Source organism: Melospiza georgiana, chromosome 9 (assembly GCF_028018845.1).
Source record: "Melospiza georgiana isolate bMelGeo1 chromosome 9, bMelGeo1.pri, whole genome shotgun sequence".
Taxonomy (NCBI): domain Eukaryota; kingdom Metazoa; phylum Chordata; class Aves; order Passeriformes; family Passerellidae; genus Melospiza; species Melospiza georgiana.
In genome coordinates, this window is record NC_080438.1 from 8,873,545 (window position 1) to 8,895,021 (window position 21,477).

Consider the following 21,477-nt stretch of genomic DNA (forward strand, 5'->3'; position numbering starts at 1 on the left):
GAATATATTAAAATAAACAGAACATATGCAGCTACCTCATCTGGGTCTATAAAAGCCTTTCTGTTTTAGGGTGATGATGTGTGCTGTAGCAGATAATGATTTTTATAGTAGGTTTCATATGTATAATTATGTCTGGAAAATAATGTCAGGAGAAAGCTTCCAAAAATATCTGGACACGAACAGCAGGTGAAATGCAGATTAAAGTAGTAAAAAACATATTAAAATCCTAAATGGATTTTAATGCTGTATTAGAAATTAAAATCTAAAGGGACTCTGAATTGCCTGAATTTTACATCTGATTTTAAAGGGTGGGTTTATAGCTGGCTCAGATTTCAAAGGTGAAGTTGTAGTAAGTAAATCAACTTCCTTGTTCATAGCTGCAATCTTTGGAAAACTCTTTTTGCACGTTTGTTACAGTTCCCATTCAGAATAATGAAAGTGCCTAATCAGGCAGTTGGCTCACCCAAGGTGAGCTAAATATTTAATATGGGTAGCTTGCATATGTGTGCTATTGTAGTGCACAACAAAACCACAGATTCAGTATGTCTCTTATATTCCTTCCCCTGGCAGGGCTCAGCAAGACTCTTAATGTCCTTTTATTTTCTTCTCTGGAAAGCTGCCTGCACGTGGCTTGTAATGCCAAACACTCAATTGTAAGCCTTTCAAATATGAATGTGGGTATTAGATAATTTCAAAGAATGAGTACCATAACAGTAATCCATATGCAGGGAACATTTTATAGGTGGGAATTTGCAGCGCACAGAAAATATTTTCAACTATTATTTTATTACTCCTTTATATGGAGCTGAGAGAAATAGACTATAAAAGGTAATAAATACTCAACATCCTCGAGGTAAAGATCCAGAATGGTTAAAGTTAAACACTAGGATAGTGTTACTAATATTAGTGTACTAATATTTGTGGAAGTTTTCAGTTATGAGTAAAAATCATACCTTTAAGGAAATTATGTATCTTTTTCTGATGCCTCTCCTAAGTGGAGTGGAAGTGATTGATTAACCTGACATTTAATCTTTGGCATGCTTCAGGGAGTTTCTACCATATGTTCAGTAAAGTGGTGTTTCTTTAATGAAGTCATATTTAAACTGTGGTGAAATGCATAGGAATGTATTGATACTTAATAAATGTGGTATAACTAAAGAGTGCTCACAGCTTATGATGATTTTTTTCCCTCTCCTCCCCTCTCTTTTTCTTTTTTCTCCTTTAAACAAAAGACTGACTTTGGCTCAAATAGGCCTGGCCAGTTTTCTCTCCCACCACATTCCCCAGAAGGAAGCTAAATTAATTCTGTCCATAAGAAGATTAAAAGCTGATGGGGTGGGCAGATGTTTGATTTTCTCAGGGGTGAAGGAAGTAGCATGAGCTTCTCTGGCAAGTCTGAAGATAATGGTGGTGGGAGGGAATGTTTTGCTTCTAGTTAAATTGCAGAAAGGCATTTATACCTTTCTGTAATACATTTCATGTGCTCTTTGACATTATCTTGCTGGAAAAATAAAGATGTATTCTGGGTTTATGTATTAGCAGTTCATTTACTCCAACACTGATTTGTAGTGAATCTGTTATGCTTCAGGATAAATGTAGGTGTTACTGTGAATTTTATTTGCTTTTTACTTCTTTTTCACTTTTAGATGTTTAAAACTCAGAATTTTCTTACATTATTTATATCTCAGTTAATTTTACATAGTTTAGTTAGTTTTCAGTTCTTTTGCTTAATATTCTAGTATTTTCATTTTCTGTTGATAAAGCCCTGACTGCAGTCTGGCTTACTCCTTATGACCAAGCTCCTGTTGGAGGAACTCATGGTGGACCCTGTGTGCTTTAGCAGAATTCACAGAATTCTCTTTCTGGAATTAACTGATTCTTAACCCCTGGAGTCTCATCTCTCTGTGGTGGCCTCCAGCCTGGTGCTGTCCTGGGAGCTATACAATAATTTAAAATGACAAGTTACTTCCTTTCTCATCTCTGCATCCTCCTGGTTTCCAGGCTTGTTAAGGGATTTTGTGACAAATAAATAGGTTTCTGGAGGTGCCTTTGTGCTCACACAAAATGCAATTATAAAAAAAATTGGTGTGTAAAACTGTGGGGTGAAAAAAGCCCTCCCTGTGTCTGAAACATGACCGTGGTTCTTCCTGGTAGTGTCTCTGTCAGTCAGTGCTCTTCAGGGCCTTGAAGACCTTGTGGAAATTCCTCCCAGAGTTCTGTTGTAGCTCCTGAGCTCCCCAAAGCGGGATTTGTTTCAATGGGTTAAAATCTTAATTCATATTTCATTTGTGATGAAACACATCAGGACTTGGCAGGGTAGAGCTGCGGCCACCTGAGCATGGCTGGGAATCATTAGGAAGTTAAGAGGCTTCATTAATGGTCTGTGTTTTCCTGTTAAAGCAAGTACTTCATAGTTCTGCCATTCACAATCAACCTTTTCTCCTTAATACAATGGATGATGCAATCTAAAATGGCAATATACAAGTTTTCCTTAAGGCTATATTTAGATCAAGGCACTCAAGCAAATTAAAGCAAATTACCAAAGTGTTCAACATCAACATTCATAAGTTATAATGCATTAAATTGCCATTGGCTGGTGATGTCTTTAGGAATAAAATTAATTTAGTGAGCTGTATGTAGTTTAATTTCCTTGCTTTACAGTGAGTGAAGGCCAATTTACTCCTGCATTGGAAAACTCACATGGGAATTCAGTGCATTTAAATTAATCTGTTTTGACTTCTCACCTTTCCTTGAATCTTGATAAACCTTCAGATCTTTGTTCTCCCATGAAGTTTGGGAGCAGCTTCCCCAGACTGTGATTGTGCTCCTCTGCTTGCTGGGGTCCCATTCCTTAGGGCTGTGTGTAGCCTACATGGGATTACAGCTGTGATCTGCACCAGGAGCACAAATAAAATTCACTTGCTGCCCTTCTCTGCAGGCACTGATGGCTGGGTTACACAGAGCCATGTGTTTATTAACTAGGCTGCAGAGCCTGCATGTTTTCCACAAGGCACAGTTCAGGATCCTCTAGATGGACATCCAGCAGGAAATTCAAAACCTTCTAAGTTTTCCATAATGCACTTGTTCTGTGTGTATTTATAGACAGAGTTAGAAATTGTAAAGGTATTTTTAACTTTGGGTTTTATTTTGGTTGGCAAGCACAAGGGTAATTTGTTTTGCTTTCAGTTTTATGTTTGGGGTGTTTAAGTTGAGAGAGGAATAGGAAATTAAATTGCTGTGGATGCTTAATAGGCTGTTTATTTTTGGGCATAGTCAGTGCTTTCACACTTTACCTCAATTGTCATTACACAAGAAAAAACACTCATTTCCAGTACTTAAACTGATGAATTGAAGCCTACCACTTAAAATTTGTCCACTTATTTACTTCCATAAGCTCTTTAGGGCAGAATATTTTCTCTTTTTAGTGCTTGTCCTGCCTGTGTATTTCCCCTGAAGTATGGGTTTGTGGGTTTTGCATCTTTTATCTCCCTGTTTAATAGAAAGAGATGTACTGTGCAATACTTACTCAAGTGTCACAACTTCCAATGTTTGTAATTACTGTCCATTATTCTAAAGGATTTCTATTGGGTTTTAAAAATATTTTCCATTTAATGCAGTTAGCAGCAGCAGAATAAATGTACTGATAATCTCTGCTCCCATTCTGCATGTGTGGAGGATGGTAGAGTCCTAGGTTACAACATCCCTATAGCTGAATCTGTGTATATTTTTCAGTAGAATATATTGGCCTTATATTTATCAGTAAATGGGGAAACTTGGGTAATATTTTTGTGACTCATTGGCTAAATTTTACCAACTGCTTAGGGAGAGAGTATTGGTAGTAATAGGTCCTAATCAACATTTATTTATATTTAGGTTTTTTTGAAACAAGTAATTTTAATTTGATCTAATATAATCTGATGCCACTGTTAAGTAAAGAGTTGATCTGCAATATATGATCAGTTCTTGAAAGGACCAAGTGTTACTAGTAAGCTTTGAAAATGTTCTATAGAAAATTCAGAAACTGTAATTTGGTATTTATTAGAAACAGACAGGTTTGTGCCATCTCTGGGAGTCATTGGATTTTAAGGAGTTGGTGTTCAGTTGTTCAGAAGGAACTAGTTAGAAGTTTCTCTGAGAATGAATGTTTAATGTGTTTTTGAGGTGTTTGGGTGAGGAGGGCGATTGTTATAGGGTTTGTACAGAAAATGCTTCATTTTTCATATTGCATCTTGTGAAGACTTGCTTCTAGTGGGTTACAGCATATCTGATAACTTGAGAAAACCTCTAGCTGTGAAGAGGTAGTTGTAAAAGAGAAATAGGGCAACAAGAAAAGAAAGCTTTATTAGCTTTATTGACAGTTGGGTTTTGTGTTTTTTTTTTTTTGCCTTCCCAAATCCAGGGACAAACAAATTCTTATCTGTATTGGCCACTGAAACAAATGAAATGCCAAATAATTTAGGTGGCTGTGGTGGTGGGAGGCAGCCTTTTAATTTTTTTTTCCTATGGCAACACATCTCATTGTCATCATTTTTCACTTCAAGTAACTGACAAAGCCAGTGTGAAATATGTTCAGCAAATATGTAAAGCTATTTTTGCTCAAGTCTTAAAGTGTCACCAAAAAAAAACCAAAACCACAGAAAGGAAATTGTCCAGCACTTTGGGTTACACAACTGAACATGAAGAGAATGAGGTTCAGCAAGGCCCTTCAGCAAATGCAGAAGGTGCTGCACTGGGCTAGGGATAAGGACTGCGTGCAAGGACTTGGGGGTTCTGAAGGATGAAAAGCTGAGCGTGAGCCAGCAGTGTGCACTGACAGCCCAGAAGGTGAGCTGAATCCTGGGCTGTGTCACAAGCAGGGGGGCAGAGGGGAAGGGAGGGATTGTTCCCTCCTGAGAGCCCACGTGCAGGGCTCATCCAGCTCTGCAGTGCCCAGCACAGGACAGATGTGCTGAGCCTCTCAGAGCAGGTCCTGAAGCTGCTCCTGGGGCTGGGGCTGCTCTGCTCCCGGACAGACTGACAGCTGCAGAGGAGAGGGCTCTGAGGGGACCCTCTGCAGCCTTCCTCAAAGAGGGAGAATGCCTTTTGACAAAGGCACACAGTGATAGGACAACAGAGAACAGTTTAAATAAACTAAATGGGGAGATTGAGATTTCAATTAAATGTTAGGAAGAAATTCTTCCCTATGGGGGTGGTGGGGCACTGGAACAGGGTGCTCAGACAAGCTGTGGAAGAAGTGTGCATCCTTTCAGAGTGTGAGCATTGTCCAACTGCAGTTTATGTTACATTTAAACTGGATTACAGCTGTGTGTGCTGAAATGGGTGCACTTGGAACTGGAGCAGAAGAACTTTGCTGTGTTCTAGCCAGGATATATCATCATGGAGTGCTTGCTGCAATTCCATTGTTGGAGAAAAAAAGAAACAACACTTAATGCTCCTGAGCATCTGTTGTGTCATGAACATGCTGTGATTTATCTGTTCCATGGGTAAATCAGGGTCTGATGAATTCAAGGACTATGTTAGTGCTGCAGGTGCTAATAGTATAAGTCCAGGAGAATATTGTGATAAGAAGTGGGGGAAAAACCCACTCTATCCATATAAAATATTTACAATGAAAAAAAAATTAATACAAGGTTCGTAGGTTGGTTTTTTTTACAGAATTGGAAGAGGTAAAGCATTAATATTTCACTGGTTGTCATAAGAAGTCTCACAGGCATAACCTAAGTAGTGTTTCATAAAACTCTCAAATTATGGGATGTGTGCAGAAGATGCTACTTAACAAAAGTGTGCTCATGGGTGTAAATTCTTTTTAATGAATAGGAGGATGGGTAGGGTAGAAATGTCATTGTGTACTTTATTCTAGTTTTTCCATTCTGCTCTTCTAGCATGAAATTTGGACAATAAATCATTCAAATTACTTAACTTCTTCTAGTGGAAAATAGGAAAATGGTGGAAGGGGAAAAAAAGAAAATTAAAATGTTTGAGAGATCCAGGCAATGCACTTGTTAATGACTAGGACAGCATTATATTTCATTCAGGCTTAGTGCCTCCAAACTGTTGTCACAGGGCTGTCATTCCTTTATTAACATTAATGAAAGCTGGATATCTGAAGTTGTTTGCAGCATCCACTTCTCAGCTGAATTCTGGTTAGGAAAAAAAATCATACCTTTGATGGATGTAGCAAACAGATCTGCCTGCTTTTTTAAAAGGGGATATTTCACAGCTGGATAGTAGGCAGCAGTGACTACAGCTTGTAACTCAGAAAAAAATTAATTTTTAGTGAAGTAAAAGAATTGTGATTATCTATCATTCTTGCCCAATTTTTTTTATCATTTTGAGAATTCATGGAAAATATTAGATTTCTCAGTTAATCTGGATAACTTCCAAAATAGTTAAATCATGTAAAATTTGATCAAATAATAAAAGCAAACTGCTACATCAGGTTTTAAAGATCATTTCAGATTTGGAAGACAGAATTTTGTCATGCCATAAATAGAGATGTTATTGATAATACTTTACTGTTGAAGGTACTTCTATATAACAATAAGGTGATTTCTGGGGGTTTGCTGGATTTTGGTTGGTTTTTGCTTTTTCTCTTTGGTATACCTCACTGTAGGTACAGCATAGGCTTTGTAATTTGCTTATTGCGTGATAGAGGTGTCAGTTGTTATCTCAGGTATGTACGGGTTATTTACCTTTATTTTAGAGTCTTGAGTAACATTAAGAGCACCTCTGAATTGTCTCATTTCTTTACATTTTTGGGACATAAAAATATTATCCTTTTCTGCACTAAAACCCAGTGAATAAAATACAACATTGTAGATTAGTTAAAGATGATGCAATGGGAAATTGGTTCTCTTCATTCAGAAGGCTGGATAATTGAGCTGAGTTTTTATGGCAGCAAAAATCGATGTCTTGGTGGACTTTGAAAGAATTCCTATAAAAGGACTGGCATTTGCATTAAGTAGCAGCACTGAGTTTTTGACTGAGTCACAGATGGTACTTTCCAGTGTTTCTTTTTTTGTCATCTTGTATCAACCTGGATGTTGGGGCAAAACAGGTTTAAAATGTGATGTAAATTGATGCTGCTTTTGCAAGTGATGACTGTGACACAAATCCTGAATGAAACCTGCAAGATTGTAGGTTATTGTTAGTCTCAAAATAGTTCTCATGCAGGGTATGTTAAATATTTAGAAAAGGCAGTGAGGAAGGTTTTAGTTTCCTTCAGTGTCTTGTCTAGTACTTTATTAACAAAGGATTTCTTGTGGCAGTTGGTTTTTCTCGTTATACACTTTGAGCCTGATTGAGATGTGGGAACACTTGGCCTTTCCAGAAGAAAAGATGTGGTGAGGTTGTGGTTTTTCAAGAGTGTGAAGGGATTTGGTGGTTTTAGGATGGCATGGATGTTTTTAATTTTTAATTTAGTATAAAACTTTAAGAAGTGTTAACAGCAAAAGAACTGTGAATACTTTACCTTCTGAGGGCTTTTTTTGTGTTGAAAGATTTTCTTAGATCTTTGCAAGCATGACTTTTTCTTATGAAATCTGAATTTTTGTCATCTTGGGAAATTTTTAAAGATTTCACACTGTTTCCAGTATTTTAATCTTTTTTAGTTGAATACATTGCAAGACATTATCAAAGCTGGTATCCTTAAAATGTTAGGATGACAAACATGTTTCACACACTTCACTTTTTAATGAGGTAAAGAAAAAGAGACTTCTCCATTATGCCCACACTGAGCATCTGGGGGATCAGAGTGAGTGGTTCACAGAATATTCCTATTAAACAGTTGAAATGCCACTTATTAGCTAAAGCTAAATGGGCTAATAGAAGGTGGAGGTGTTGCTGTGATGCCCTTGTCCTCAGAGCACACTGTGGATTCCTCAGTGCCCTTTGGCCTCACTGAGGTACAACAGCTTGTAGTGTTTTGGTATTTAAAAAAGTGTGTAGTGGTTACAAACTGATAGAGATTGTATAAAACCACCAGTTTTTTCCTCGTCCTCTTTGCTTCAGCAAATGACATCTTGAAGGTCAGCAACAATTCACTCCACCCTTCAGAAAGTGGGTTTTTCCCTCCAGCCTTGCCAGGCTAATGAAAGCCCTTTGAGAAAAATCCCATCAAAGATTTTAGCAGCCTTGACTTCTCCACCCTGGACACTGCTCAACTTAAACATTCACATGTTTACCTTTGAGAGTACATAAAGCTTTAAGCCACCAGCGCTCCCTGAGCTGAGGCGACTTTTTTTTTTTTGAGTGGTAATTCAAGGTTACTGTCTTGGTCAGAACCTTTTGACCAAAAGTGCAGTCTTGAGAAAAGTGAAGGGAATGGTTCACACCCTGTGGTTATAGAGCAGTTAGCTCATGAACCAAAATGCATCATTACTATCATTCAGTTAGTGTTATCAGGAAAACTGTCAGGTTTAAATGCTTAAGAGAGCTCTTGTAACTGTTGCCATGGCAATATCAGAAAAGCAACGTGGTAATGTTCATCCATATCCCATATTCAGTTAAATTCCTTTGCAGTCTTTTAACTGTGAAAAGAAGGTACCATAATGTAGCAGGCTCTGTTTCTTTTGAGCTGGAACAAATGAAGGCTCAATTTAACTCTTTATGTGAAGATGAGATACAAATCCTAGGCACAAGTGATCTCATTTGCTTTGCTCTTGGTTTGCTATGTACTATGTGTAAAGTACTCTCTTTGGAGTTACTGACCTGCTGTTCATGACTTGGAATTTGGTTTGGGCTTTAAGAAACTGCAGTCACAAATGAAACGTTTTGTTAGAAGAATGGATTTACCTCATATGTAAATCTTCCCTAAGTGCAGAAGTGTGGACACTTATGACTAGAATTCCAGATCCTGCTTTCTCATTTGGCCTCAGTTTTCTAATGCTTTTCCCTGCCACTGAGCCTGCCCTGTGTTTCCAACCTGTGTGGTGTTGATCAGCTGTGCATTTTTAGTTTCCCTCTTCTGTTTTCTGACATTCAAGCTCCTTTTTCACTGACTTGCTGCAAGAAGTTGTTTTCCAGAGCCCTCCCCCAGCCTCCTGCCCTGGAAAGCCTTGGCCTGCACTCTTGGTACAAAGCAGAGCCCACGTCCTGTCCTTGCTGACCTACATTTGCACAGTGCAGCATTTCAGAGCTGGTCATGCAGCTCCCCTGCCTCCCTCCTTCCCTGGGGCTGCCCATAGACTGGCTGGGGAAGGGGAGGCAGGGCTGGGTGTGCTGGAGATGAGATCTGCAGGGAGAACAGCCAGTGCCACGTCCAGTACATGTGCTCAGCAAAGGGGTGATAGCGTGCCCTAAGTCACATCCTGCTCTGAAAGGACAATCTGAAATGAAAAGGACAGTAATGCTTTTCACTGAGAGGTGCAGTTCTCACAGTGTAACTGAGTGATTGTCCACTATTTGCTTATTTGTGCTATTTGACAGCAAAAGAGGGATTGAGAAATAGCATCTGAAATTGGGAAAATATGGCAACAACAAGTGATGTTTTTGCAAATCAGTTACAAGCCTGTTCTTTCCAAAAGCACAAATGGAAGAAGCAGTAGCTCCTGTATTAGCATCTTTCCCCTCCCTTTCGTTTCCTCCTAGGAAGTTTCCATGCATTGCAGTGAGCATTCCTTCAAGGGAAAAGGTTTTCTTGCCCTGTGGGATTTTGTAGGTATTTTAGATTGATGTGTGATTAGGGACTGTGTTAACACATCAGGAAAATAAGTGGGAAGAGGGAGGCAGTCTAAAGTAATGGCCTTTAGGTGCTTCCCTCCCCTCCAGTGCCTGATTCAGCCTGGGCTTGGAGACACTTAATGCATGTCTTAACATGTTGATATTTTCTGAAAATATTTTGTAAATGAGGACTGACACATTTAATATTACTGCACTGCAAAGAAAAGCAGATTCTAAATTGCTGTTCTAGTAAGGTTAACCTGAAAAGCAGTCTGTCTCATCTCTTCTAGATCACTGCCATCCCATAATTTAAGTTTATAAATTTAAGTGAAGATCTTAGTGGGCACTGAATTTTCTCGCAGAACAACCACTGATGCTTGGAAGTACCTTGACATGTAATTTTTAAAATTTAGAACAACTGCAAACTTTACCTATGAAAGATTTCTTAGGGGCTGGGGATGGGATCAGTTCTACTACACCAAAAGCTGTAGTTGCACATTTTGCATTCTTAGTTCTATTGGTGTGGGATGTGCAAATATCTCACACCACTGATTTGATTGGAGACGTGAAAGGAACAGTTCTGTTGTTCAATAACAACTTTTTTTGTGGGACTTCCTTTTGGTTCTATAGTATCCAGGCGTAAATCTTTGTTAAGCTGAAAGTTAAATAAATATGGGAAAAAGATGGAATTCCAATTTCTGGTTCTTGTTACCAGGCCAACTTTTCTAAGATTTGTTTTTTGCCAGAATATTGGTGCTGAGAATGTCACGATTTTTTTCTGCCATCCTAGCTTTTGAGCCATTATGACTTTTTATATTTGTTTTCATCCTGAAGCAGACATACAGAGAAGTAAAAACATTTAAAGCAAGTATTATACCAACTCTTGTACTTCTGTATTCAATGAATAGTTATATTCTTTTTTTTTACTGCATTGCAGACATGTTAGAGTTTTTAGCTACAAGTTTGTATGCTATGGGTAATGAGAAATGTTTTTTTCTTGCTGTATGGGGAAAGGAAGTGAGAGAACTTGTCCAGGCTTTTAATGATATAATTAGTTATTGCACTATTTTTAACATGAACTGTTTTTATATTCTAGTAGAGTGAGCAAATAGCTTAAACACAAGCTAGAAAACAGTAAAACATTCAGAGAAAAGAATGTAGTGTTCATTCTGTAATTGCATATTTCATCACACAAAATGATTCCCTTTTGTTTCTGAAAGCTTTGCAACAAACTGGGTAAGAAAACAGTACTTGGATGCAAATGATTTTAGTAGCCTTTGACCATCTTGATAAGGATTCAAGTATGTTTATAGAGTGGTTTCAACTTACACCCAAACATTAATACAAATTTAAAAAAATCACGTTGGACCCTTAAAAGGGCATTAATAATGGCTTTTTATTTAGCATTCTGGTGCACCTCACTAGTCCTGTGAGTAGCAGGAGGTTTGGTATGCTGAACTCATGGGCACTGTGCTGTGGTTCTGCCAAGCTAGGGCAGATCAACATCGTGTAGGAGCTCCAAAGCCCAGTACCCAAGAGGTGGTTTGGCTGCCAAACTTGATGATGCCAGTGCCAAACTATTTAAGATTTAGTATTAACCTCTTGGACTACACCCAGGAGCCAGAAGAGCATTTAAAACTAGCCAGAGTTGGTAAAATCAAGTGCATCACAGTGGAGCTGGAAAATGCCAAGGGCTGGGAGCAGGCTGAAGTCCTCTCCAGGAGGCTGGAGTGTGTCCTGGGCCACTTATAGCATTGGACATGTTCCAGAGCTCAGTCCCTTGCAGCAGCTGGTTCCCACACCCACTCTGGGGTCTGGAGCTAGCACTGCAGGGTAGAGCCTGCTCCAGTGCCCTTCTGCCAGGTGCCTCCAGCTGGGAGCCAGCAGCACATGGGCTGGGGAGACCTGCACTGGGGGCTGAGAGCACACTCCCAAACATCTGTCCTGGGCAGCTCTCTCACATGAATGCCAACAGGCATCGTGTAAACCCAGTGTATGAACTTGCAGTTTAGTCAGAGAAATCTCTGCAGAAGAGAGTTAATACTTTTACTGGTGTTTGTTTTCCCCAAAACCAGACATTTCTGTTACTTCAGGTGTGATGAAAATGCAGAAATTTACAATTAGCACACCCCAAATACAACACAGGAAAAAATTTAGTGGAAGATCACCAAAAAAATGGTGTTGAGCAAATTCCCATCTCCACCTTCTGGAGGACCTGCTGGAGTTGTTTCAGAGGTGCATCCGGGCCTTGCAGTCTGTTCACATGTGAGAGTTCCTGCAGACAGACAGCCCTGAGAAGAGCTGCTGAGAATGGTCAGTAATATGATTTGCCTTCTCATTACAGAGGAGAAAACCCTGCTGTGATCTCTGTACTGTGCATGAAAACCAGGCTTCAAGGACTAGGGAACACTAGAAAAATCTAGTAATGCTAAAGTTAGAAATTTCTTTCTTCCTGAGCAGCTTTCCCAGAAAAAGTAAAATCTTAAGACCATAAATATAATCAATTTTATTAAATAATAAAAGTACATCAAATATTTGTATTTTCTCCAATTAATAAGTCCCAGTCAAACAGAAAACTAATTGCAGTTTGATCATTTGCTGATGATCAGAGGTGGGTATTGCTTACCCTGGCACTGTGACAAGCAGTAATAACCTGAATTTGATACAACTCTGCTGTAACAGTTGGAAAATAAGCTTTAAAAGTTCTGTTTGTTAGAAAACTGCAAACCTGTAAATAGATTTAACCCACTTCTCTCAAATTGTTCTCAGTGGTATGTGTTGTGACTTCAAATTGCTTAGGCTTTGTTCCTGCCCATCTTGTTGGCTGGAACTCTCAATCTTATTGTGACCTAGTTTTCCCCACCTATAAACTCAGGTGTAGGGCTTAATTTTCTCCAGCAGATGTGCTTTCACTTGGCTGAGCCTTGCTTTTTGTCAGACAGGAAAGAGCAAAACAACATGTTTGATTAATTTTCTCCTGCTTTGCAAAAAATGCAATTTTGTCAAGAATGGTGCAAGACTGGAACTTACATTTTACATTTCTCATCAGCCTCTGAGTTGCCTTGAAGTTACGTAGGGAAATTAATAGCAGATGCAATGAATTTGCATGAAGGTTCCAAGTGGAATGAATGTTACTTGGCACCAGATCTTAGGAGCTTGCCCTGTGATTTCTAGAGAATGGAGTAACTTTCAGTCAGTTCTTTGTGGACTGAAAGTTGCATCCAGATCACCACTTGCATTTCTGACGCCAATGTACACAGCAACTTTGCAACTTTTATTTCATTTATCTCTCCTTCCAAACCAAATAAGCAAACTTCTGAAAACTGGACCTACTTCAAGGGAGTACACTCTTAGTGCTTTAGGATTTATTGGTAGTGTCTTACTAAATCGTGACATTGCTAAATGTGTGATACATTAAAGTAGTATAATAATTGTCATGTGGCATTTGAAGGTAAAACTGATCTGCCTTTTGTGCATTTCCTTAGTTTTTAATTTTCCATGTCATAGCAGTTCTGGATAATAAGAAATTACATGGAAGAGAACTAGAGCTATGAATGCACTCCTTAAAATAAAAATTTTAGTGTGGAAAATATGCTCAATTACATTTTACTGGCACATGAATCAGCAATTGTACCACCAAAGTGTGCATGCTTATTATTGCATGTTAACACAGAAATCCTTATATACCATCTTGTCTTTTTTATTAATCTCGAATTCGCTGGGAAAACCGTTTGGTTATAATTTCATCATACTCAAGAGCTATAATTTTTTTTTTAACTTAAAAAAATAATTTCCCTCCTGCCCTGTGTGCTGGGCTCAGAACTGGGGCTGCTGGGTGTCCCTGTTTCTGTACACGTGCCGTGGGCCCTCAGTGCAGCCTGCGGTGGCGGAACCTGCCGGCCTTGTCTTTGGCCGCGTTGGCGCAGGCGTTGTGCTTGTTCTGCTGCAGGTGGTTCCAGTATTTGATCAGCTCGCTGGGTTGGAACTGATGGGAGGTAATTAGGTGGCTGTATTTACAGCTGGAGTAAGAAACTCGCCAGTGATTGAAGACAAACTCGTTGGGTGGGGGCATGGGGTCAATCCGCAGCTTGGCGAGACAGATCCCCACGTACACGTCCTCTAAGTGTAAACGTCTGATGCTTAAGGAGACCTTAAAGATCTTTTCTGCTAAGTCTCCAGAAAAAACATAACCAGTTCCAGAGCAAAATACAGGGTAACGTTCACTTGGATACAAATCAGGTGGCATATACCACTTGCTATCCTTGTTCCTATTAGGTGCATAACCTCTCATTAAATAACCTGTAAAATACTTGTGCCTCGGAGGAAGTTCTGGTTTCAGAAGCTTGTGTATTAAATACTCAGTATTGACAAACATATCACTATCAGTTTTCATAACATACGGAACATGTGGACAGTAGGTTGCAACCCAGTTCATTCCCATCAGAGTTTTTATAGTTAAATTATAGTAGGTGTCGAAGTATTCTTGTTGAATGATGTCGTGGTACTGTCTGCTTTCCTCAAGGATGGTTCTCTGGAGGTATCCATCTACCTTGGTGCTTAAGCCCAACAAAAAAATCCGCACAATTTGGATGCCAGGTGTCAGGCTCTCATTGCCCCAGGTCTGTCGAATTGCTTGTCTGGCCTCCACCTGGCCTGGCTCTGCAGCTATAAGCAGTATTAGAAAAGGGGTTTTTTCCTGGCACTTGTCAGGCTCGTTGATGACGTATCTGAAATGATAGGAAGTTGGGTGCCCAGTGCCTTTCTCGTTGTAAATACTCCCATTGGCACTGAGGGTGTTTTCCAAACCGGTGACTCCCTGTGGGGACAGATCCGTGTTGTTGGGGTTGGTGACTGTCGGAGGCCGCAGTGTCTGAGGCACAGCATCTCTCCACACGTTCCTTAGAGAGCTGTGGTTGGTCTCACTTTTTGTAGATCTGAATCCTCGGATGGTGTAAGACATGGGGTTTTCTCTGAATCCAGCCTTGCCTGGCAGCCAGTCGTGGTGGTTAAAGAACAGAAACATGGCAAAAAGAAACACCAGAGAGACCAGGCCGATGAGATGGGTGCGAAACAGAGACCTTTTGGTATTCCAGGTCATCTTTGCCAAGCAGCAGTGCCGTCTTCTCCACTGCAGCATGTTGTAAGGATCCAGTGATGGGATGTGAGACAATGCTCAAGGAAAAGGCTTTTCCAATTGGTTTAGAATCCACTGCTATTCTTTGGTACTCATTTTCCTTTGAGTTGAGCAATTGTCTGCAAATGGCTCGCTCTGCAAAGAATAAAAAAAAAATCAGAAATCTTTCGTTTTACACACTCGTAATAGAAACGGTTACAAATAGAAACTAGATATAAACATAAAATTGAGTTAAATTTACTTTTTCAAAGAACAGCCCGTGTCAATGGAAATAAGATTTGACTGAGGCTAAAAGCCAACCTTGTTTTATGATTTAACTTGATTTGTTAGCTTTTAAAAATGCTTTTTGCTTGGTAAAAGTTTCAACAAACATTCTGGATACAAAAGATAAAGAGGCAAAAAGAAAATGGATCATATTAGCAGGAAAAAGTGTGAAGCAGATGTAAATAGCTTCATATCCTTGGCTGTGAAATCCTTGTAGAGTGTTTGAGAAGGACTGAATGAGAAAGCCTTGCTGGCAGATGGAAGGTTTAATGGCATTAATTAAAATTGATTTGACATGCAGAGGCTGGGATGGCTGACAGTTTTCCAGCCCTTTTTGCAGACCGCCGTGCCTGGTGGTGGGACAGACGGCGATGGCAGAGCTGTGTTAGTCACAGGACACTGCCTGGCACAGCTCCACCAGCCCCACTGTGCAAGGAAGGGCACTGAGAAGATGCACCTGTCAAAATTCATTTTCAGGGTCCAGTAAGCTCACTGCACAGCCCTCAGATGCTAGTGCAGATGACATTCCTGGTCACTTCTCAGGCACCTTTCACCTTCTACTCTGCATTGGAGAAAACATTGGATGGAGCACTGTGCTGTGGTGCCAGCCTCAGAGGCAGCTGAGTTAAAATTAAGCTCTTGATGTTGAGTAGACAGAGATCTTGGGTAGTGATCATGTTAACAGAAAATAAAATTGCTCAGGACTAAGTTTCTGGCCAACGATCTGATGATCATGATATTGGGTTGGGTTTTTTCCCCTCTATAAAAGTATATGTAAGTACTGCACATAGTAGTTGGAAATTTCAAGTATTCTGACCAGCAGCTGTAGCTGTAGGAAAAAGTGCCAAAGTAGTCTGTGCTTCATTTTCTCTTAAATTTTTGTTCATATTCAGCAGCAGAGTCAATATGGCAGCTTCATGATGCTGCATATTAAAAGCTGATCACATCATCTCGTAAATGAACTTTCACTGTACAATAGCAATTCGTTTGTGATTTTCAATTTGCTCTAATTTATTCCTGGGCCCTAGGGTCTTGTATAGGAAAAAAGGATGACAGTTGAACAAGAGTCCATAGAAAATGCTGTTCCTAATAGAAATATGCGATTTATTAATTGCTTCACTATCTTCTTAAACCAATATTTGGAATAATTTGTGCATTTAAAAACCAAGTGATATGTTACATGGGAAATTACAGAGTTTAACGCCCTAAGGGAGTAATTTGAGATGTCAGTCGAATAATAGGGTATTAAGCTGTATGTGTGTGATGCAACATTGAGTTGCCCTGTTCACCAAAGGGAATATTTGTGTTTCGGAAGGGTGTGGGAGAGGGGTTCTCCTGATGTTTATTTTACTCACTGCCGGGATCTTTACCGTCACCCTCCGGATGAGCGGGAGCCGCCTCTCGGCCCGCCGCCGGCCCGTGACCCCGCCAGGGGGCGACGCTGCGCGCCCGGTGTGACGCGGGACGGCGCGCCGGGGTCCTGCGGGAGCGCCCGAACGGCCCAGGGCCTCCGGCGGCCTTCGTGCCTTTGGCTTTAAAATCTGATTTTCTTATTTAGCTATTCGGGGCTGATGCCGCTTCCCGGAGACTCAGGTGTGCCTATAAAAATCATAAACCCTTGTGTCTAAACTAGTACAGGAATTAACCTGACGCTCCATGCTTGTGCTGCTTTTACCTAAATATTGTTTTTATGTAAAAGAAAATAAGCTCCAAATGTATGCGACTCGTGTTTATGTGACCATTTGCACCTGCTTTTCCCTGCTGGAGAAACAGAAGCTTCCCCTCAGAACTCGTAATTGTTAGTTTGTCTGCAGTGTGCAGTGAGTTGTAGATGAACGCTCAGCTATTGGGGAATATCTCTGTAATAAGCAAACAGAAATGTTCAAAGGATAGCCCCGATGTCACGGCAGTTCATTGTTTGATTGGAGGGCAGCAGTGGGAATGTTTGGTTAATTATTGTTCCATTGCATGCATTCACCGTTTAGGAAGAAAATCAAACCCGGAATTTCTCCACTGTGGAGTAGCAGCTAGAACTCAGATTAATTTTGTCACACTGAATTGTTCCACTTATGAAAACTAGTCATTAGATGGAAATACCGCAGGAAAAAGTGCACTGCACTACTAATCTTTAATCTGAGGCAGTGTTTTGATGAGCACCTACTTGGGTAAGGCAACAGGCAAAAGTGAGAATCTTAAGTTATATAAATATTTGTGTAAACTGGCAGGGGTTTGCAGGTTCTGTGTTTTCCTGATGCACTGATGTCCCAGCACAGGCACTTGCAATGGCCAAATCCTTTCTTTATTAGGCTGCATGCTTACATAATGCATATGAAAATAAGTTTTACATGAGGGACAGATCTAGAATCAGAAGACATTTTAAGAAAGTCATATTTCCTTGATATTTTTTAATGTAGTTGTTTGATTTTTCAAGGTAGGAGTGCCTTAGAAAATCTGTCTCTGTTTGCCCTTTAAAAAGGCATTTCATGAATAGGGAAAGCACCCACATTTGTATTTCAGCTTTATAGAGCTATTGACTGGAAAAACCCAAATAACGTGGGCTCATTTTCTTTCCAGTTGTGTGTAAAACATTTCAAAATATACAGTGAGGTGTTAAGCATTGAAAATACAGCAACAACAATGGCACCTTTGAAAAAAATACTACATGCTAGGGTGTCTTGTTTAAAAACAATGTATAAAACTCTTAATAGATATTAAACCCACCATCTAGTTCTATAATAAAAATATTATTTTCTCTTATTTAATTAGGGTTAGAGCATTAGTTTTTTTTTCTCAAATACTTAAAATTCCATTTGACAGAATGGTTATGAGTAGGCACCAACTATTGACAGTAGATAAGAAAACCGAAGTACAGCAGAGGGTCTCTAGAACACTCACCTTGTCCTCGGGGAGTGTGTTGTAGCATGTAACTGCATTCTGGAGATGTTATTTGTGGTAATGCTGCTTCATTTTTGGCACCTGGCAGAGCAGTCACTGATGCATTATCAAATGCCAAATACATAAACTGTGAATGCCTCTTGAATTTTTATTTGTGGTCTGTGCTCTGCTGGTGTTTTGGTTCCTGGTACTTGCAGTTCTGCTCTATAATTACAGCTTTGAAAATTGAAGCATTCGACTTCCTATTCACACGTCTTGGATTTTCATATTTTGATTAGCTGTGTGGGCAAACTCTTAAATTAGAGGGAAGAGTTCAAAAGGCAGCCAGAGTTTGTATTCTGATGAACAGCAGTTGCATATTGGGCCTCATTTAATGTGCCTGGCTTCCCTTACGAGCTCCATTAATCTTCTGCACAAAACAGTATTTGGGATAAGGTTTGGTGTGCAGCTTTTTAAATGCCTGATACCAATGCCTTACATTAACCAGGTGTGCTTCTCCTGGAGTGTTGCCTAAAGATACATTTTTTGTTGTTGTTTTAAAAGTTCTCTCAATTGACTTTATATTCTAAATGTCTTAAAACTGATTTGAAACCGGTGTCTGATGTATGCTGCATCCCTTGCTTTGTGAACTCCTTCCAGCTGCAGTTGTTTTGTTTCATGTTGGCATTGCCTTGGGCAAAGAAAGCACATTTATATTGACATGTAATGATTTATTATGCCTTATTGGAAGATTCTGCAGATAAGCACTTTCTTTATGTAGTGTACTGAATTGCTATAGATTTAGGTCTTAAATTTTTATTGCAAATACTCACCTTTTCTTTTGTCACTAGTGACAAAGTATTTAAATTTCAACAAAAAATAGGAATGAATGGCAATTAGATGGAATGTCATTTTACAATCCAAGTTAAACAGTCAGTGTTTTCATATTAAACAGAAATTGCAGTGATGGCAGGAGATAAGTTACGTGCTTACCATTTTGAGTGTGTAGTGTTTGAAGGTTTCCTTTTGGGATGTCAGGGAGCCTGATGTTACTTGTAAATCGTGGTGCCTGATTGCACTGCTGATGGTTTAAATCATGCCCAGTCTTTTGCACGCTCCCAATTTCTGCTTGGCTGCTAGTGCCCTTGTGACATTTTGCTTGTGTTTGGGGGGCAGAAAAGCAGGTGTAAAAAGGGCTGAGGGGACTTCTAAGATAATGTCTTTTGACTGTGTGGTCTGTTTTGATGGTTCAGTGCTCTCGATATGTCACATTATGGCCATTTTACCATGCTTTAAGATTACTTCAGATTAGGATTAATTCTGACCTAGTTCGAGAGGATTTCTAACTGGTTTTTCTGTATTTGAGGGGTTTGAGTTTTTAATTTCTCAGTTAAAAGCAATCATTACGGGAACTCCATTATCCCTTTAATCCTTCCTCTCCAGCCACAGCAGCCTTGGCAGACTGTGAACACCGCATTTAGTCAGTGGAAGGGAGTGACATTGTGCTGGGGGAGAGCAAAACCTGCTAGAATTCTTTCTCCCTGCTCTGAGACGCTGTTATCTCAGGGCTCTGCAAATTAGGAGCGATCATTATCTGCAATGGTCGAAAAGGTAACAGACAAGCGAATGAACATCACACACAAGGGTTTGACATACCTTCCTTGGTCAGGCCATTTATGGTGCAGGATTATACCCACAGAAAATAGTTTGGGCACGCCATCACTTCAGCAAAAAAGATGCTCTCGACCATGCGCACATCCCCCAGCAGCAGCAGCCCTGCTTCCTGCGCCCGCCGCGCTCGGGATCCGCTCTGTCCATCTGTCTGTCCGTGGCCGTGTTACCTTCCCGGCTGGCCGGCGGCGTCCTTGGCTCGGGGCTCGCTGCTCATGCTGCAGACAAAGGACGGGAGCCGGGGCTGCTCTCACAGCCGCTGCCTCGCGCCTCGGACAATGCGGGGCTGTGCTCTGCTCTCCCCAGGATCCATATTCCTGCTGGAAATGTTCGCGGGGAGCGCCTCACTTGGCTTCGGTAATAGGATCTCCCTCTGCTCCTTCCTTCATTGTTGCTAGGCAGTAATAGAAATGGTTTGGAGTTGTTTTAACGCGGAATCGTGGTGTATAAAATCCATTCCGTAGTTCTCGAGCTGCTGCACAGGCAGGCAGCAGTTTAAATGTGGGCTTTGACAGATGCTGTCTTCTGACAGAGCAGAATTTAACGTCACTGCTTGGCTGAGTCCCACGTGATTGTTTGCATTCATTTTGACTCAACCCGAAGGCAGACAGGAAGCTTTACAGGCTCCTGCTCGTATTTGATAAATGATACGTACTCAGTTCGTGCACACTGATAGGTGAATAGTATCAAAATTGTGTGTTCATTAAGTGGAAAATTGAGGGTTTTTACAGATTGTTTTCACTTTTCCTTGACCGTGCAACTTAGATTCTCTGGGAGATTTTTAATGCTAGATGTTTTAGTCCCATATTCCAAAAGCTGTTCTGCAGTGCAAGGGAATTAAAAGCATTTAAATGCTGAAGCTTGATTTAACCCATTTGTCTCTCTGGGAGTACAAATGGTCTGTGCCTTCACGCCAAAGAAAAGACAGAAGTGCCTTTCTTTGCTCATGTTTCCTTTACACATTCTTACTCTTTAAAAGCTGCTTTTTGTTATCTGAGGTTATTCAGTTGGGCTGATCAACACTGATTTATAAGCACATGCTGTTAAGCTGCCTCTCTGCTGTTAATAGCTTTCTGCTATGGTCTGGCATTGCAAAGTCAGGGGCACTTCATTTCAATTATTGATGAACCTAAAATGTCTTTTGTCTGTTACAGACATACCATTGTCATAAAATTTATCTTTTTGGTCCTAAGGAAACCTGTGTTACTTTCATTTCTCTCCTTTCAGTGACTGACCCTTCTGTGCTGAAGCATCTTATTATATTTACTATATAAATAAAATACCATAATACCTGAGAAAACAGAGACCTAGCAGCATACTTACCCAGGTATTTATTAGTCACTGTGTTTGCCCACTCTGTTTTGAAAAGCTAATGACTGGCTCTTTAGAGCTTTTTTTTACAAGGAGTTAAGAAACTGTGACTTATCTGGTGTGTCTGATTCGTAGTGGTGGGGGTGGGCATGTCCCTTACTGGGAAATAAGGCTTCCCCAGGCAGTCAGTGTGTTTTATTATTCTAGATGCATAATATGATAGTTTACTAGAAACATAATCAGATTTAGAACCTCCTAACTAAATAATCTATGTACACTAACTTTCTCTATTAATTTAGTCTTGTTTGTAATGCATGAGTTTCTGAACCTCATAAACATTTCCGCAAATCCTTTGATCCTATCTGAGGACATTTTAGGATCATGAGCATATTTCCAAAATAGTAATTATAAATATTAAGTGTGTATCAGTAAAGACTTTCTATCTCCTCCAGTCTAAACAAATCAGTGTTTAAAAAGTGGAGGGGAGGGGTCAGTGTGGAGGTAGAGGATGAGAAGAGGGCTGTGTCCAGCACCACTTACTGCTCTGGGACCTTGATGAATAA

General features: G+C 40.1%; 2 protein-coding genes across 2 annotated transcripts in view; one reads left to right on the forward strand and one right to left on the reverse strand.

Moving 5' to 3' along the window:
* Positions 1-21,477, forward strand: part of CDC73 (cell division cycle 73) — a 101,639-nt gene that overhangs the window by 41,119 nt on the left and 39,043 nt on the right. The gene's annotated exons all lie outside the window — the stretch shown is intronic.
* On the reverse strand, positions 12,148-20,110 carry B3GALT2 (beta-1,3-galactosyltransferase 2). The gene is made up of 2 exons (XM_058030706.1): positions 19,589-20,110; positions 12,148-14,929 (listed from the first exon to the last, which is right to left on the reverse strand). The coding sequence occupies exon 2, from the start codon at positions 14,795-14,797 to the stop codon at positions 13,529-13,531; it is 1,269 nt and encodes a 422-aa protein (XP_057886689.1). The 5' UTR covers positions 14,798-14,929; positions 19,589-20,110; the 3' UTR covers positions 12,148-13,528.

Coding starts and splice junctions, on each gene's coding strand:
- B3GALT2 (XM_058030706.1), bottom strand. CDS start 14,797: ATGCTGCAGTGGAGAAGACGGCACTGCTGCTTGGCAAAGATGACCTGG.